Source organism: Miniopterus schreibersii (assembly GCF_964146895.1).
Source record: "Miniopterus schreibersii genome assembly, chromosome: 19".
Lineage (NCBI taxonomy): Eukaryota > Metazoa > Chordata > Mammalia > Chiroptera > Miniopteridae > Miniopterus > Miniopterus schreibersii.
In genome coordinates this window covers 27,623,488-27,643,148 of record NC_138119.1, presented here as the reverse complement: position 1 = coordinate 27,643,148, position 19,661 = coordinate 27,623,488, and the positions used below count along the sequence as shown (strand labels likewise).

The following is a 19,661-nucleotide window of genomic DNA, read 5'->3' as shown; positions in this document are numbered from 1 at the left end:
AAGTATTTAAAACCAGAAGGGCAAGAAAGAAAACGTTTTAATAACTCATCTGTGTCAAATTAAGAAAAAAGTGCCTTAAGAGAACAAGAAAAAAATGAAAACACAGTACAAAAGACAATTCTAGAAGCCTTTCTTTTAAAGATACATTGAACAGAAATTCAAAATTATAAACTAATGAAAATTAAAACAGACTTCAGGAAACTTTAGAAGAACATTCTGGGGTAGACTCAATAGTTGACGTAAAGGACACTTTTTTTTTTTCATTGTTGTTTTGTTTTGTCTGTTTCCCTCTTTCTTCTAATGGGCTCAAATACGAATTAGGGGATTTAATGAGAAAAAAATTAATTGAAATCCAAAACGAGCCGTCTAGAAACTATTCAATATGTGGCTAGACATTTTCAAAGAGCCTCAGAAAGTAAATAAGCTGGAAACCTCCAGATAAAACAACTGGCTTCTGAAAGAAAAACAAAACTAAGAGATCTTCTATCCTCTAAGAATTGGGAGTCTATAAGTTACCAAACTTGTAGATATTAGAAGCAGATAGGCCCTTGGAAGAACCAATGTATAATGACAGGGAAAAGGCCTTTTTTTCCTTTGTTGTGGCCTTCCACAATTTATGAGCAGCACCTGTCTGTTAAATCCCAAAATTGTGGGCCTCTCTGATTCAAACAGTCCCTCTGTTCAAACTGCAGACAAGATTAGCTACTCTCAAGGCTACATTCTTACACCCCCCTGCTCCCTGCTGTTTTCACAGCTCGGGGATAATTCACACCAAGGAGTCTCTAGTTAGTAGAAAGTTCCCTTCCCACCCTCCCCTTCAAACAAGCCTCTCTTGAGCTCCTCATAACTTTTGTTTTAAGGGTGTTTTACAGGCTTGGGAAAAATACTGATAAGACACCTCCCCTAGGACATCTGCGGGACTGTCTCCTGGAAAGAAACAAATAGTAACTTTTCAAGACAACCTCCCTGGTATATCTGCTCAACTTCGAGACAAACCAAACCTCTCCCTTCCTTGTCACCTAGCAACAGTGCCTGCTTAAAACCCCAGGCCGCCCTTTGTTTCTTGCCTCTGTGTTGATTAGCATGCGTTGGCCCTTTCCCTTCTTGGGGAAAGTAAAATAAACTTTCTCTCTGTATCTCTTCTTTTAGTTGTGAATTCTTCCACAGCCCCATGTCACGGGCCAAAACCCTAACACAGTGTCCCTTTTTTGGCTAAGAAACAGAAAGATGACCATCTAAGATCTGTTCAGTGATGCTGCTCCAAAGGAGACATGAGCACTCAACAATTTCAGTCCTTCCTCTAAATTGATGCCCCCAAATCTCAACAAGGTCAGTGTGCAACCATATAATTATACTCCCCGTGGGGGTAGAGCTATGTTTAATTTGGCTCACTACTCTGTTCCCAGCTCCTAGCCAAGCGCTGAGCATAGAGTAGGTGCTCATTAAATAGTTTTTGAAAAGTAAATACCTAAGTGGATGAAGAAAGAACTTTTTGTTGACATATTGTTGTCCATGCCTTAGTCCAAAAAAATGAAAACTTCTGAATTGGGTGTGATGCTCCATCACTAATCGGTGTAAATCAGGCTGTCATTGTCCTGGCTTATGGAGCCCCTACCCCACCTAGATCCTATTGAAGGCTCCTGTCTTCCCTCTACCATCCATGTTCCTATTGATGAGATCACCATAATGGTTTATAAGCCACATAGGTTATTGCTTAAGGAGTTTATAATTGAGAACTATGTAGACACACAGGCCCCACAGAGAACACTGGACCACTGGAGTCTCTTCGTGGGAGGGAAAATCTGTCCAAACCTAGTTCTTGTTTCAGTACTTTTCTTTGAGGCAAAGCCAGGAATCTGAGAGCAAGCGCCTGCTAAAGGTGGGACAGGGGTTCTGCCTGGTGTGCCTCTGGCATGTTTAGAGCTAACAATGGTAATGGATTAGTCTCCAGAGCAACCAGGACCACTTCCAATCATTCAGGCCCTGGGCTGACTCAGAAGGTCTTCAGTCCTCTGGGGAGCCCTGGCGCCTGCGGCCCAGGATGGGCTCACTCTGGCTCCCCTGTGGGGCTCCTCTCCCAGGGCCTCCTGCCTACAACCTTGGTCCCAGCATAGGGCCTTCTTCCTTGGCCTGAGTTTCACCTTCTTGTATCAGGTGGCAGACCAGCTGGTTCCAGTCCTGAATCAGATCTTCTGACTCCTCCCAGAAACCAACCAACTTCTGAGCAGGAAATCTTGCCCCTCCCCAAAGAGAGGGAAACCGCAGAGGAAGAGAGAAATGAAACAGAAGGGAAGGCAGAGGAGGAGAGAGAGGAAGAAAAGACGCAAAAGGAGAAAGGAGATCCATACAAAGAAGTAAAATTTGGTTGAAACCTCAAGGTAAGACTTTTAAAAATCCCATTATATATTATAGCATCACCACGGTGTCAGGGCCTCGTTCATAGTAAGTATTCAAAAAAACACTATTGAAATAATGCATCTATTGGAATAAACTAGAGGGCTGGGCTGAAGAGAGATGTCAGTGTCAAATGCTGGTCAAAGAGAGAAAAAGAGAAATTCCCAATGAGTTATGAAAGAAATGTGTAGGAAAGGGAGAGAAAAGACGCAGCTGAAACCAGACGGCTGTTACTGGCACTGGATGCATTCTGATCATTTTGGGACCGAAAGTTAAGTTGGAATCAAAAAGTTGCAAAAATCGTTTTTAAAACGCCTGCATGTTCTTTGAAATCATACAAAGATTGCAGGTCGTAAGCATTTTGTAAAAAGTAGCTTTAACCGGATGACAGAGCACAAACATCAGGCGGTCTCCTGGGAATTGCTGAAAGTGCTGATAGCTGCATCTCGCATCCAGTCATCAGCCAGGCCACCGTCATTAATCCTGAGGCCTGCAGCTCTGAGGGAGGCTCATTTTATTTCAAGAAGTTGTCTCCATTGGACTAAGGAAGGCCTAAAGTTGTCAAGCAAAAGTCTTCATGTGCTCCTCACCTATTTCTTATTCCCAGTCCTGCCCGGCTGCTGGGGATACTGACCTTCTGAGCTTTAAAAGGGCCTGTTCAGAAAGAATTAGAAAGCACTTCTTTCAGGCCAGTGCGAGAAACCCTGACAGGGACAGGAAATGCCATTCCCACTCCCACCATCCGCCCCAGCCCTCGGCTGCCATCAATAACAGTATCGTCAGAAGGCTGCGGTTTACTGATCCAGTCTTGGAGGGATTATAATGGCTGGACTCAGGCTTTGGAAAAGGTCTATAGACGATGGTGATGTGTTTTCCTGACAGCTGCTGGCTTTTAAGAGTCCTACTCCCCCAACTTTTCCAACAGAGCTTAACAATTCAGAAGGACACCCTTGAAGGGGGTTTTTTAGTGCCAGTATTTCTCTTTGGTGTTTGCGTGAGTAAATCAAAGTCAGAAGCTGAAAGGAGCTGGGGAGAGGTACAGAGAGATGGAAGAATCTCACTTCGGCTTGCTTGCCAAGATGTAAAAGGATTTTTCCTTTTCCTCTTCAGCATGATATGAAAATAAAACCCCAAGTCCAAGGTTGCTCTTATATTATTTCCGTACAGCTAAAAGCTTCCTGCATCCAATTTCTGAGCTGGAACAAATCTTAAAGTTAATCTAATTTAATTTCTCATATTTGCCAGGTGAGGGAATCAAAGCCAAGGCAAAGGAAGGCCTCTTCCCAAGGTCACATATATGTCAGTGGTGGAGGGGAGATTGGAACTGATCTCCTGATCCCACCCAGGAGTCTTTCAAGAAACCACCCAAACTTTACCAGAAGGTGCCCCAGACGCCCGAGAACCCATGAATTCTGCATCTGCTGATTAAATAAAACATTCCGTTAAAAGTTGCTCAATTAATCCTTGCCTGGCCGAGATGGAAAGAGGGCAAAGATTTGCCTAATAGTTAAGATTTTCCAGAATCTGTTTTGTAACTGCCAAGGGACTAGAGACCATATTAGGAGAATTGAAGGCAGGTTTGTCCTAAGAGACCTAGAATATTTTACATTCCTACCATTGGTCCAACATTTTACGTCTCATCTTTTTATATAATCTCACAACTTCACTTTACTAATATTTTCTAATTTGCTCCAGTTCACAGAGGGAATAACATATCATTATTATTTCTGCATGTCTCATTAGTAGGCACAGGATCACGTTCTGGAGGAACGTGGACGCTTACAGTTCAGTGACCATTGCACCCTAATTCTGGCCACCCCCCAGCATGCTCCAGTTTCATTCTACGTGAGGCTCCTCTGACTGCCGTGCTATTTCTAGACCCTTTGCATGAACATATGGCGTTCCCTCTGCTTGGAATGCCCTTCCCCCAAGCCCAACTTCATCTCCATAACTTGTACTTAATCTTCACAACTTAACTCCAGGGCCACCTCCTCCCAGCAGCCTTTCCCCCACTTGGGGCTGATATGAGTGGCCTGCTCTGTACTCCAGCAGTACCTTATGCACACCCTTGTTATTAGCTATTGTGGCTTTTCATTTACTTGCTTACCTTCCTTATGTTTAGCTACAACTTCTTTGAAGGGTGATACCAAATAGTGCTCAGCTTTTATATTCCTGGCAGCTAGCACAGTTTGGATTATTTATTAGTGTTTGGAAAAAGCGGATGAAAAAAACAAATAACATATTTCCCCTCCTTTCCTTCCATTCAAATGATTTAATAAAAAATCTCATTTCCACACTCTTGACCCTTGGGTAACTTAGGGGGGAAATAGAAGATGTCACGATTACAAGTTTTCCCTCGTTTCAAGCCTGACAGCCTACTCGAAAGAGCTACCTAGGGTTAAATGTGGGAGTTGAAAAGCCATGTTAATTTCTGCTTTAAAACAAAATGCACTTATCACAGTAGGAGAATTTACATGCTATAAACCACAAGGTCGATTGACCTGGAATGGAGGCAACAGCAGGTAAGGGTGTCAACACTCTTTTGGAAAATGAATGGACGAGTGATACGTGACTTAGCAAACTGAAGGCTGCTGGAGGAAGCCCAACTGTGGTGACAGTGTTACAGGACAGGGGCTGGCCTGGAGCGCGTCTGTCTCAGGCCGGCCTGTGGTGCATGGGTCCTTGACTTCGTGTAGGGAAGATTCGGCAACAAGAATCCAGATGGGTTTGAGAGTATGTTTATTAGTGCTGGGGAGAGTGAAACAAAGGAAGGACTTTGGGTAGGAGCAACAACAGGGGAGAGCCTAGGAGGTGCTCTGCTTTGGCTCTCTAGAAATATAGGAAAGAAGTGAGCCAAGACAACAGGGCTGCTGTTAGCTCACTGGGAAGTCAGAGAAAAAGGGGGCCTTGGAGACAGGATCAGGGGCTGAGCCCAGGTCGAGCTGCTACTGCTGACCGCTCCTCTGGCCGCAAGTCTTGTGGGGACCCTTAGAAATAAAAAGTTCATGCCTGGGAGGGGGCATGGGCATGCTCTAGAGCGAGCCTGAGTTGGGTCTTTGTCCTGAGGTGTGTGTTTTTTCCTGCAGGCAAGAATCTTAAGGGAGACTTTCAGTAGACTATTCATCAGCTTTCCAGGTACATTTTTAATATGCTGATGCATTAAAATGAGTGTATGGGGAGGTTTGGATAACTCTTTGGTCTGTTTTACTTTTATCTTAGGTCTGTCAGGCTTTAATGAAGTTTTTGTTATTTGTTCCCCAACTTCCTCTGTCCTTGGGTTTATCTGGCATAAATGGCATTAATTGGGTCTTTGTTCTCTATTTTCCCAGGCCAGGGTGATTTAAGCTATGTATTCTTTGTTTAGGAAGCAGGGTATAAACCATTCGCTCTCAAGTGTCCTTAGTTAGGGAAGATAAGGTCTGTAATTCACAAGCTGGCTGCAAGCTGTCCAAACTATTTGGCCTTGTTTAATTTTCTTGCCTCAGTTTCCCCATCTCTCACTTGCCCAGGGATTTTCCTAGCTTCTTGCTATCCTGCTACAACAGGAAGCCAACAAGAAGCCACAGAGTGGAGGAGAGTCTCAAGGATCTGGGCATCAGGATCTCAGAACATGGGGGGGGGCCAAAAATAGGACACTCTGGATCCCCTCTCCTGCCCTCCAACTGAAGAAGGAAAGTCTATTTTCTGGAGAAACTGGCCTAAGAGGCAGTAGGTTCAGCAGAGGTTGGGTTTAGGTGTGGAGCTAGAAACAGAAGGGTTAGAGAAAGACTCCACCCTGAAAGATAAGATTCCCCAGCCCATTATTCTGACTCAGCTCCCAGACACCAACAGCTGGTTTACAACCCTATTCATTCACCCTGCTCCAGCCCACACCAGACAGAAAAACTAAGGATACTTCTGTGTAGAAAAAACTGCAGGCACTGATATTTGAAATTGTCCAGTACCCTCTGGGTTATCTTACAGTAGAACCAGCAATTAATAAGCCCTGCCATCACATACAAAGCTTCCAGCAGCCAAGGAATGGACTCCAGGGGTCATCCATCATGGAATAAAAGCCTCTCACGCTGAAGATAAAAACTCCAAAATAATCGAGAGAGCAGAAGAAATCATTAACAGCAGCGACAGCCACAACAACATTGAAATTGCCCTTGAGATAAGGGAAGACAGTACCTCCATGAATGAAGAGCAGGAAATCAATGTTTTTAAAAGGGAGTAGGAACCAAGAAAGAGCTTTTTAAAGTAAAAATACAACTAGAAATTTAAATTAAAGTGAAGCATTGCACGATAAAATTGACAAAATCTCCCAGAAAGTAGGTTAAAAAGGAAAATAAATTTAAAAACAAGACAACAACAATAAGAAATGTACAGGATCCGTCCAGGAGCTCTGACATCTAATACAAATTCCAAAAAGAGAGCACACAGAACACTGAGGGAATCCATTAGCCAAAGAAATAATTTCTCCAAAAGTTCCCATAATGAAAGATCTGCATTTCCCTATGGAAAGGACCCAGTGGGTGCTCAACACAATAAATGAACAAAACTCTCCCCAAAGTACATCATTATAAACATTAGAACCCCAGCAATAAAAGGGTCCCAAAAGTCTCAAAAGAGGAAAACCAGTTCATAAACCAAAGACCAGGAATCCAGGCAGCAATTAGACTTCTCAGGATCAACACTGGAAGCTGGAAACTGAAAGGCAACACAGCAATGGAGTCCACTTCCGTGAGAAAATAATCTCCAATCAAGAAATCCTTACCCAGCCAAACCATGAGGGAGAGAGTAAGATAAGGACAAGCAGGCAGAGTTGCCACATGGGGCTTTATGTGGCCATGATCTGATGGATTAATGCCCACATAAACATGTTAAATGTAAAATGACACCCCTGCATCCAAGGTCTCAAAAAATGTCCTTACCATTTATGAAAAGTCAACCAAGAAAGAGAGAGATTGGAGTTCCTGTGTGGATGGCAAAGGGACGTCCCAGCTACCAGCCTATCAAGCTCCTAGTACCAATGGGAACAGGAGGATTGGGGGCTCCAAGAAGGATACCTCCAAGGAAAAAAATCAAACAAACTACCCAATTAGTTTAACCAATTTATCTTTCTAGCTCTTCTCAGAGGGTTTGGAGAACATGGACAACTAAGCAAGCAAACAAAGGTGTGATTGTGGGAAGAATGGAAGGAAAGAAGTGCAATCACAGTGCATTACATTGCTCAGTGTAAACAACTAGTCATGATCATCTGAACGCTGAGTATTAATTAAGATGATGAAATAATAGTATTAAAAATGTAGAAGAAAGAAAATGAATGTCTTCATGTGTTATCAAAAAAAACAAAATATTTCTTAGTAGAAAACCAATAAATAATTTCTAAAATTGTGAAGCTATAAACACATATTGTTTAAAAATATGTGGTTAATTCTCAGAGGAAAAAAAAGGCGTTGCCTCTGAAATGAGGCCAGGGCATGGAGAAGGAGGAGGAGGGATTGCTGTTATTCATAAGCCTTTTGTACCATATAACTTTTTAAATCCTCATATATTGAGAAATAAAAAATATCTTTTTAATTTTTTTTAAGTAAATCTTTATTGATTTCAGAGAGGAGAGAGAAACATCAATGATGAGAGAGATATTGATTGGTTGCCTCCTGCACGCCCCCTGCTGGGGATCATTGAGCCTGCAACCCCGGCATTTGCCCTGACCGGGAATTGAACCATGATCTCCTGGACATTCAACCGCTAAGCCAAGCTGGCCAGGCACAAAAATTATTTTTTAAAAAGAGAGAGAGTGAGTCAATCATAATGGTAGGCTCCCATGGATTACATTCAATCTACCTACCAGTCAACGTGTTGATGCCTGAAGCCCTTAAATTAAGTCTCAAAAAAACTGTAATTTAAGTACTTACCTAATTACCCAGGGCAGTTCACCAGTCTGCCTGTCCACAATTGGCTTCAGAATCACCTGGGGAGCTTTGTAAAAATACAGATTCCCGGGTCCCACCCTTGATGGTTCTGGTCCAACAGGCCTTGGTGGGGTCTGGGAATCTGCCCTTAGTTCCCCCCAGCAATTCAGTGGCACTGGACTGGAGCAGAAATTGTGAGTGTGCTTAGCGAGGGGTGAGAGAGGGGGTTCTGTGTGATTTGTGTGAGTGTAACTGTTTCTGTGTATATGTCAGTGTATTGTGAGTCTTTCTCCTTTCCTCTCTTTCTCATGCCCCTTTATCTGAACTTAACTCTTAAATCCCTCTGGATTGCTGAAAACATTGCCAGAAATGAAATCCCCACCCTGGTGGCTTTTAACCCCTGCAACCCCAGCTTTCTCTCCCAACCCTGGGGCTCCCTCTGCTGGCAGGAGCCTGTTGAAACTCTTAGCATCCTGATCCTAGACCATTCTCCTTCCTTCTTAATCAGGTTCTTTTCCTGGGCTGTTTCCACATCCTCAAACTTCATGACCATCAGACAGAAAATGGGAAATTCAACCAACCTCAGAAGGAGCGTCTTGCCTTATAGGCATGAATAGTACTTAAGGGACAGGAGGGACATGGCGAGGCAGAGGCGAGAATGAGAGGTACTTCCTGCGGTCAGGCCTGAGCAAAAGCAGACAAGGAGTCCTGCTCCCCAGCTTCTCCCTCACCCTCACCATAGAAGGACGGGTGGGTGGGGAAGACACAACCTCCTGCCTTCCAAAGATGAAAGGAAAGAAACACGTTAGGCTACAGAGCTCACTGGAACTGGAAGCAGAAGACAAGGGTCCAGCACCACCTTCTCTTCACTTCCTCCACTCTCCTCCTGAGCCACGTGCCATTATCAGGGGGCCCCGTAAGTCATTTCCCTCCAGCAGCTCTGCCTGTGGACTCTACTGGACCTTCCCCACAAGCTGGAAACACGCCCAGCCTGGCTCTGTGTCTGGCATGGGGAAAAATGCTCAGAAACATTTTAATGAAAACCGAACTCATTGCTAGATTAGGAAGCAAGCCTTCCTTCAGATCTACACACCTCTCAGGCTCCTCACAACTGTCCCCTCCGTGCCCGCACTAAACATTATTTCCTCGGGCAGCCTCGCCCTTCAAGCCATAGCATCTGGCTCGAGCTCCTTCGGGACTCACTGGCACAGGTCCCCAGAGATTCCTACTCACCAGGCCCCATGTATTCTTGTGACTTCTCATTGTCCCTGGACTCTCAGGAGCTTCGAAGCTGTGACCTGTCCCATCTCAACGAGACCCGCTCCTCCCCCCTTCCCTGATCTCTCAGGTCCTCCTGCTGCTGCTTCTCTTTTGTCTGGCACCGGCTCCCCTCTTGGCCCATAAACATTATGTAATGTTCCCCTTCACCCTCCGCCTTCACCATCTACTCCTGTGGTTTCAACTTTAGTTTATATGATTTCATTCCCCTAAATCTATATCTCTAGCTTCGGCCTTTCCCCTGAGCTCCAAATCCATACCAGACATCTTCATCTGATTGTACAGAAATTGCTTTCCATGAAACACTTGAAAAATGCTTTCTGAGCACCTACTGTATGCCAAGTACCGTGCTAAGCCATGGAGATACACTGGCAAGATAGACCAGGCCTCTGCCCTCCCAGAGCTGTGTGTAATGGGGAAAACAGACACATGAGCAGCTCGGAATACCCAGTGATGACAGCTACGCTAAGAGAAGTGCCAGTGTTTAGGGAGCCCACCTGGTCCGAGGGAGGTGACTTTGAAGGCTAGAACCTGAAGGATAAGGGATAAGGGTCGGGGTGGGGAGAGGTTCCTGGGAAAGGATTTCAAAACTTATGAAGAACTTGCAAAGCTAAAATAGTGAGTTTGGACTTTATCCTAAGAACAATAGGGAACCATTCAAGAATCACGTGGAGCCCTGGCTGGTTTGTTCAGTGGTTAGAGCATCGGCCCACGGAGTGAAGGGTCCTAGGTTCAATTTTGGCCCAGGGCGCATACCTGGTCTGCAGGCTCGATTCCTGTCGGAGTGCATGCGGGAGGCAACCAGTCGATGTGTCTCTCTCACATCGATGCTTCTCTCTCCCTTCCACTCTCTCTAATAAGCAATGGGAAAAATATCCTCAGGTGAGGATTTAAAAAGAACCACATGGAACAGAGTCCACAGGGCACTTCTACAGCTTTGACAAGGGTCAAGTCTCAAGGTAGATAGTAGGTCCATAAGGCTTTCAATTTATTACTATGCCTCACAAGTCATTTATGGTTTCCTGTATCCTTTTGCGCATATCAAGTGCTTCACAACCTCTTTTCTTCTTTGAATAAATGGATTGGAGAGGTGAGAAAGGTAACAGGAAGAGTGAGAAGGCACGAAAGCAGAACATAGCAGTGGCCTGAGTTAGGATAGTCCCGGCAAGGGGGAAGATTTGGAGATGGTTCCAGAGGAACTTAGGAAGTAGAGCCGCCTGGACTTGGTGAGTAATGGAATGTGGGGACGTTCAAAGGGGGAGTAAGACGGACTGCCAAGGTTCTGGAGTATTAATTGAATGAATGATGAAGCTATTGATTGAAACAGAGATCACAAGGAGATGGTGAATAAAAATAACAGTCACTGGAAAACAGTTCAGCAGTTTCTCAAAAAGTTAAATATAAATTTGCCATACAACCCAGCAATGCACTCCTGGGCATATACCCAAGAGAAATAAAACAATGTTCAGAAAAAGACTTTCACACCAATGTTTACAGCAGCACTATTCATAACAGTCAAAAAGTGGAAAATTCCAAATGTGTGTGAATTGGTGAGTGGATAAACACAATGCGGTATAGCCGTACGATGAGATTTGGCAATAAAAAGGAACAAAGCACTGATAAAGGTTACAATATGGACAAACCTCAAAAACCCTATGCTAAAGTCAAAGAGGTCAGATGCAAGAGATCACATGTTATGCTATTTCGCTAATATGAAAGACAGAAAATAGATTGTTGGTTGCCTGAAGCTTGGGATTGGAACAGAGGGTAATTGTAAATGGGTAAGGGAATCTTTGGGGGTTGACAGGAATGTTCTAAAACTGGATTGTGGTGGTTTCCTAACTCTGCAGATTTATTAAAAATCATTGAATTGTACACTAACCATGAGATAATTTTCTGGTATATAAACTCTACTGCAAAAAAGCTGTTAAAAATAATCAGATCAGTTTCAGCATGTTGAGTGTGAAGTGTTTAGGAAGCTTTAAAAAGGAGAGGTCGAGTAAACGGGTGATGCTACCTGACGCTTAGGAGACAATGCTGCACAGAAGGTAGAGATTTTTAAAACTCATCAACACAGAAAAAGTGATTGGAGCCATTAGAGTGAGGGAAATCACCCAGAGAAGACAGAGAGAGCACTGAGGACAGAAGCAAGGCCGACTCCAGCACTCAAGGAACCTACCTGAAAGGGAAGAGAAGCCTGGAAAGAAGCAGCCAGAGAAGTAAGAAGAAAGCACGAGAGACATGAACGGATGGAATCCAAGGAAGGCTCTCTGGGGGCAGGGACAGAGGCAAGAGGAGCAAGGGCTTCTGAGAAGTCAGGAAAGTGTAAACAGAACCAAAACGTGAAAGACATGGCAGAAAAAACATTGCTGGGCATAGCGCCAGGAGGCCACAAGCCTCCAGGGACCAGGTCTCCCTGAGGGCACCCCCAGCGTTGGAGGTGGCCCTCAGGAAGAGTGAAGTGTTGATGGAGGGCGTGGGGTGGATCCATGAGCCTGGGGCTTGCAGGGGATCCTGAATTTTCAGGACCGGGCAATGAGAGAATCCAAAAGGTTTAGTGAACAGGCAACGTTCTGGGAGGGGTGTGAGGAGACCACAGGGTGCAGAGGCTTCCTGACTGGAAGAAAATGGCCAGTACTTTAGGCTCCGGCAGCAGATATTGAAGACCCTCAAGGGCACGGTTCTTGCTGACTTCTCCAGGCTTCTCACCATGGAACCTCACTTCTTAAAATTCAGTGATCGGGCCAAATGGAATTGTTTGCAATTCCCCAACGATGCCACCGTCCTTCACACCTCCTTCCAGTTTCTTTTTTTTTTTAATGTATCTTTATTAATTTCAGAGAGAGGAAGGGAGAGGGAGAGGGGAGATAGAAAGATGAGAGAGTCATTGATCGGCTGAGGCCCGCAACCCGGGCATGTGCCCCGACCGGGAATCGAACCCTGATCTCCTGGATCCTAGGTCGATGCTCAATCACTGAGCCACGCCCAGCTGGGCTCCTTCCAGTTTCTCACATGGCTTCCTCTGCATGGAACATTCTAGAAACCAACCCGTCCCTCTCCCCCACACTCCTGGAACGTAACTCCCTGCTCATCTTTTGCTTTCTCGTTTGCCTGGAGCATTCCTGCTCTTGCTCAACACGGATCCAGGTTAAATTGGGCCCTGAAACCTTTCCTGCTTGCCCGTCTCCCACCGGGATGGGCTGTTTCCCTCTTTACGCCCCCACCAGAGTCTTCCACCACAGCACCGGTGACATTTGATACATTTCATTTTTTCCACCTTAGTCTGGAAAGCAGTTTGGTTTTTTCATTCACAGTACCTGACCCACAGCAGGTACTAAATCAATGTTAGCAGATGAAACTTCCACTCAGCCATGTGGGTGGCATGTGTCCTTTGCTTCCCTGCCTGGAGTCCTCTCGGGGGCTGTCTGGGGCCAGGCTCCTGCGCTCTGTGGTGGGGAAGGCAGGAGAGGTGGCCTCATCTCTGCTATCAGTAGCCACCGCCAAGGATGTTCTGTCCACACCTACGGCACAGTTTCCCAGCTTTGGCAAAGCTCTATGCTACTTCTAGGATCCTCAGATAAACCATAAGATACCCAGGTAAGTAATGAGTAATGATAATACTGAGTATTAAAGAATTTCAGATGAATTATGAGTAATGTTTTAGCGTAAGTGTATTCCATGCAATAGTTGAGATGGCGTATATCCTGAAAATGGGTTCGTGTACGTGCAGTTCAAACTGAACTGGGTGTCCCATATTTCTATCTGCGAATTCTGCTAAATCTGGCAGCCCTGCTTCCCAAAAAAGGGAGGTGGTTCCCTCTAGGGCTGGCGTCGCTGGCACCCTAAGCAACCCGCCTGGCTGAGGCTGCCGGGCCACCCTGCTGTGCCTCCTGAAAGCTGGGCAGAGCAATCAAGAACCAAGGCTGGGTGGCCAGAGCTGAGAGGTGGCTTTGCTGGAGCCAGTGGTCTGGGCTGCGTGGGGCTCACCCTCTGCACCCTTGCGCACCAGTTTCCCCGAAGCCCTCGGGCAGTCATTTCCTCAGCCACCCCGTGTGGGCTCTGCTCTCCTCCGCGCTCTGGTGCAGGTCCACAGGAGCGAGGCCAGGTGGAAACCTGAAAAACCACAACATGTTCAGAGCTGCCTCCGCTCCACCTGCAGCGAGGAGCAGGGATTCGCCAGGCTGGGGCCTCATTTGGATGCTTGCTCTCCCAGGCAAACAAACCCCAGGGGGTCCGCCTCACCAGTGCCCCCACCACAGACCACATGTGACAGGTGGGGACAGGACAGCACACACAGGGCAGTGCGGCCCACCTCTCGTTCGTTTTTCCGCATCGGAGGTTCCATTAGGTGGAAACTGAGTAATCTGTCCATTAGGAGTAGGGTGAGCAGAAGGGTTGGCAAATGAGAACATCCCCAGGAGGGAGAGAAGAAAAAAAGGGGGGGCAGGGAAAAGCAGTCCCTGTTACTAGAAGAAACAATTGTTGTTTCCATCGCTGGGAACAGATTTGGGTGGCGATGGCACAGATTTACAAATTCCTCAAAAATCAGACCGAAAGAGCTGGACTGGGGTGGGAGGGGTGAAAAGAGAATTTTACACATTCTCATGCTTTGCTAAGATCCTTTCCTGTCTCAACAAGTTGGTGTTATTTTCCAGTCAAGGCAGAGCCTCCCAACAGAGAGGGCTCACCCACCTTTTACTCTGGGCCTGCCCACTGTTCCCCTGGCAGGTTCATCTTCAAACACAAAAGGCCGCTTTCTCAGAAAAGCTACTGAACAGTCCCCAAAACACGCTGCAGCTGCTGGGCCTCAGGAATGACAGATGCTCCTCTCAGGATCCGCGTCTTCTGCCAAATGCATGCACATTTCCCTCTGGCTGTTCCTTCTCACTAGCTGGAGTCCTCCCAGATCTGGCCCGTTCCCTTTCCCTTTCAATCCCCGCGTTCCTCTCACCTTGTGGTCTTTACTATTTAGTGGGCTGGGAATCAATGCTGGACTGGCCTCTGACCTGCGCCTGCAGCTGAGGGGGACCCACTCTCTGTGGGGCTTTTCAAATGGCCAGGTTGTGCTCGTGGTATTTCATGGAAAGCCTGCTCTAAAATGTAGAGTCAATGCATTGCAAAGAAGGGGCGGCATGCAGAAGAGGGGTTGCTGGGTAACTCTCTTAATTTTGGGGGGCGCCTCCATACTGTTTCCCATAGTAGCTGCACTAACTTACATTGTGGGCGCACTAACACCCTAACTCAGCTGTAGGGGAGGGTCCCTTTTCTGCACATTCTTTCCAACACTTGTTATTTCTTGTCTTGCTGGTAATGGCCATTCTAATAGGTGGGTCTCGGAGGGATGGAGGGGGGAGCAGTGGGTAATGGGGGTCAAATATACGGTAATGGAAGGAAATTAGACTTTGGATAGTGAGCACTCAATAGCGTACACAGATGTCAAATTATAACGTTGTACACCTGAATATTATATAATGCCATTAACCAATGTTACCCCGATAAGTTTAATTTTTAATAATGGAAGGCAGCACCGGAGGAGTGGGGTCCACAGCCAGCTTCGTTGCCGTGGCGTTGAAAGCAACTTCACTTGACTGGAGAAGATTCGGCTCAAAAGAAAGCCAGGGGAAGCGCTTGTGTTTCCTGTCGTATTTTTTTAAGTTGGTTGAGAAGCTCTGGAAGGGGACCAGGGAGTGGGTTTGATCAGGTCTGACCAGAGCCCTGAGTCCCAGGGATCTCTCCGCTTTTTAAATCAGGCCCCGGGGAAGATGCTGTCTTCTCGTTGCTGCAGAACGTCAGAGACACTAAAACAGCAAAGATAAAAAAGACATAGTCCATGTCCTCCAGGAGTTTGCAAGCAAATGAAACAACCAGACTTGGGAACCCATACAGTGGCTTAGTGTTTATTATGTAATGCGGCCAGGAGGTGGTACCCCTGGGTCCCTGAGGCCCTCTTGGGGGCTTGAAAGGTCAACCCTATTTTCATAATCCCACTAAGACAGTATTTGCCTTTTCCCCTTGTTACTCCCTCGTGAGTTTCCAGAGGCCACAGCATGTGTGGTAATGCAAAGCATACTACCTGTATGCTTATACCGTCTTGAGTTTTAAAAATTCTAATATATCCTATCAACAGCTGAAACCCACATGTGCAAAATTCTTTGAGATCCTCAATAATTTTTAAGATTGCATAGGGATGCTGAGCCTAAAAATCTTGAGAACTGCTAAGAAAACATACCATTACTCAGTGTCCTCGTTTCTCATTAACGCATTTTACTGACTAAAAATTATTTCATCTCATTCCGTGAATATTACCTTGTTAGGTGCTTTCTCGGTGTCCTGATTTTCTAACATGACAGTTATTAAGCCATCAGATGACTAATCTCTGTGTGTGTTTTAATGTCTGTGTTTAAATGTCTTTTGAGGCAGCACAAGATCAAACTTTATTACTTCAGCCAACAATCAACAATAGTTGATGCATTTGTTTTACATTCTACCATCCTGCTGTTTACCTTACTTGTTGTTATTTTTTATTTCTTTAAATTGTGTTTTCTATAGTGCACTTAAAAATGTTTTCTTTTTTGTCAGGCAATAAATTCCCCTCTTCTGTCCATCCTTCTATCATTTTGGCATTGTCATATTTTCAAGCAATTTTTTGCTCCCTATAATTTTATCATTAAGAGTATAGTATTAAGGAAATAAACTTAAAATTTTTTCCTTCTCGAGATGCAAAATGAAGTCTCGTCTGCAACATACCTCGGTAGCATAAAGTCGTTTATGAAATTGTGCATGTACCTCTTACAGTTCTGACAGCATGGAATGTAATTTTTCTACTTGAATTCTCTTTATATTTTTTTCTAGTTTGTCTGCCATGAATCTTGAGCTCTACCTAGCCCTCAACTGTGCTCAGATCTCCATTGCTCTCTGGAAGTGAGCTTCACAGCTAAGGGGGGTTGTTGACAAATTATTTCATCTCCTCCAGGTCTTAAATTATTTTCCCTTGCTCTGAAGTGGGAACTCAGTGAGCATTTCCAGATACTGTACTTGGGGTCAAACTGGATTTATCTTAATTGTGAGACTTCCCCAACCCCCCCCCAACCCATATTCCCCCTCCAAAGCCCTGGTACCCATCCTTATCGACACATTTAAATGGTCTTCTCGGCTCTACTGGTAACTTATAGAATTCTGAATTTGCTCTCTGATGGGGTAATTTTTATGGTTTGGTTAGTTGGTTTTAAGTTGAAAAACTTAACAATAATATATCTTAAATTCATTCATTGAGGGGTATTCCTTAATGAATTCATACTAAAGACATACCAAAGTGGTTATTTCTATAGTTCTGTGATAAATTCTAAATTACTCAGGGTTTCTCTTCTATGGTCATTTTATTGTTGCCTGATCAATTTTTAGCTGGACGTGGCCTTTTCAGGACAGTTTTGCTTCAACGGTGGTAGCTGCTTTTTTCTCCTGCAATAGTAAGTCTGCTCTTCTAGCAGCTTCTCCACGATTCTTTTTCCTCTATACCATTTACAAGGCCCAGTTTAACAGCTTCGTGCCTTTTGAGGGTGTGGGGGACCACTCATTATTCCTTCTGTATTTGCTATTAAAGTAGTAAGTGTCCATCCCTTTGCACTTTCCTGAGTCTTGCCATCTGGTCTCTGGCTGGCCTGTATTCCCTTTTGATGTTGTAATACACGTTCATTAAACTCAAATGTCAAAAATGTGCACACATTTTCTTAAGCTTATTTTTCGGCTTTGTGCTATTATTTTTCATTGTTTCTGACTGGGAGGTGGGGCTGAGAGTGAGATTTGACTTGAACTTGGCTCTCTTTACTATAACACACATTTCCCCAGAAGCCCCACTCACACTTGCTCTCTTTGACATACGCTTTTGTAAGGCCGTTGACTCCTGGTGTAAATGGTGCTAAGAGGAAGATGGGCTCGGGGTAGTGATGCTCAGGAATCCAGTCCTGTACGGTCATGAGCTGGGCCATCTGTAAGTCTCTTCTTGCTCAACGGAATGGAATAAATATTGTTCATTGTGAAATCTACCACGCAGGCTGCCAGGACAAATGGGATCTCACTCATAGCCAATCGCTGCTCTTACAGGCAAATTTGCCAGCACTGCCTGAGACTACTCCAGCCTCCCTGTCTCTGATGCCACAATTCTGAGTCTGCCGCTTACACAAGAGGTTGTGGAAAGTTGTGTAGATTCTCCCTGAGTGTCCTACAGGGCTCCTCGTGCCAGATTCCTGCCCGATGGCTTTTATGAAAAACTATCTCCTCCCCATTCTGGGGATCTTCTTGGCCTACTACTACTATTCTGCGGATGAGGAATTCAGACCAGGTAAGTACTAATGTGTCTAATTTTGGAGGAATAGATAAAAAGGAAAAACAGGGGTGGCTGGAGTGTCTGAGGATCATGCTGATTTCCTGATCCCCAAAGTTGCAGAACAAGAGACCCTGAAGTGGAGAGTGTTTGTGTGTGCTCCAGCAACAGGCAATGGGTAATAGGAGTGTGGGGAAGGGTAATCATGTGGCCAAGAGAGTGCCAAACAGTTCATGTTGTACTTGGCACCGTTAAGGAAAAAGTAATTTTAGATCCCTTACAAAGATGAGGCTAATTCCAAAATTCACAACTTAGCCAAATATTTGGGCCCCATGGAAAGATCTGTAAGTGGGAGACAAGAAAGGAGTTGGCGACTAAATAGTGACAGGGAATCCCTGCGATCTCTGAGAGCACACTTGTTTTGACAACTTTTTGCATTTTATTTCAATTGAGCAGAACTGGATGAGTCCAGAAACATCTGGAGCTCTAGTGTTCCAGCTGAAACTTCTGTCCATGGAGTGTTTTTGGGTGTGTGGGGATTTTTTTGGAAAAACAGTAGGAAGACTTGGTTTTGAGCAACCAAGCAAAACCCCCATTTCAGAGCATATTTATAAAAGACTTGAACTTTCCTCCACTGATTTATGCAGTTTGAAATGAGTTGATCTGGACTCATAACCATGAGACATTGAGATAAGGCTGCCCATATCCAGAGCAGGAAGAAGAATGTTGCTGCCAAGTTGAGCATGCTCCTCACTTACTTTTGGGGTTTCCCAGAGATGCTAAAAGGAAAGAAAGTGATTGTCACGGGAGCCAGCATGGGGATCGGAAAAGAGATAGCCTATCATCTGGCGAAGATGGGAGCCCATGTGGTGGTGACAGCGAGGTCAGAAGAAGCTCTGAAGAAGGTGAGAGTCCTGTGCCCACAAACACATACATGCGCACATGCCCAGATTTATTTTTTATGTACTTATGTATACATGCCAACTCAAAAAGTCTGGCACATCCATCCACAAAGGCATACAGACACATAAACACACATGCGCATGCATACATACATACAGGTTCAAACACCCAAACACCCACAATAACATGAAAATAGACATTTCAGTGTTCATTCCCATGCACATATACAGACACAAAGCTCTTGGGCTATATATACTCATAGACATGTCTATGCACACACAGTTACACACGAAGTCACAGATATGTAGATGTGTGCTCAGATACCAAAATTCCAGTATCTACACATGAATTCATATTCTTGTACCCATGCAAACCCTCACACACATGCCTTCTCGTAAGCTCAGACTCACAAACCTAAGTATATACAAACATTCACAAACATAGGGCCACCTGCATAAAAACTAGGATGGTTCAGAAACATCCATTCACAGAAACTCATAAATACAAATCATAGACTTGAACCCAAGCACAGTGATGATTTATCCATTTACACCCTACCTGAAATACTTCCAGAAAGTATTTCATACAGAGGACAAAAATTATGTCAGGTAGGACTTAGCAACACACACACACACACACACTCATGCATGTTCACTAAATTCACATTCACATACAAAAACCCGCTACCATTTCTTATCAAAACAGTGCTGTGACCAACGTCCCATCTAAGTCCTCACTGCTTCAGAGACTGCCCCCAAAGGTCTGCAGCGGAGACTGTAACAGTAGGACTTGTAACCCCCCCCCATTCTTTTGACAGTGTTTCTGTAAATGCTGACTCCGACTGATACGTAGCTTGTAGATACACATCA

The 19,661-nt window shown here is 44.9% G+C and overlaps 1 protein-coding gene across 2 annotated transcripts in view; it reads left to right on the top strand.

The window, feature by feature from the left end:
* The first annotated feature begins 2,024 nt into the window (after nt 1-2,024).
* The window catches only part of HSD11B1 (hydroxysteroid 11-beta dehydrogenase 1), a 34,387-nt gene continuing 16,750 nt past the window's right edge, over nt 2,025-19,661 (top strand). The window contains exons 1-3 of one of the 2 annotated variants that reach the window (XM_081122005.1): nt 2,025-2,378; nt 17,670-17,907; nt 18,664-18,794. In XM_081122005.1, the coding sequence (XP_080978131.1) occupies nt 17,820-17,907; nt 18,664-18,794 (219 nt within the window). In that variant the 5' untranslated portion in view covers nt 2,025-2,378; nt 17,670-17,819. Of the gene's footprint in view, nt 2,379-17,619; nt 17,908-18,663; nt 18,795-19,661 lie in introns of both variants that reach the window. The other variant, XM_081122006.1, reaches the window with a different exon arrangement.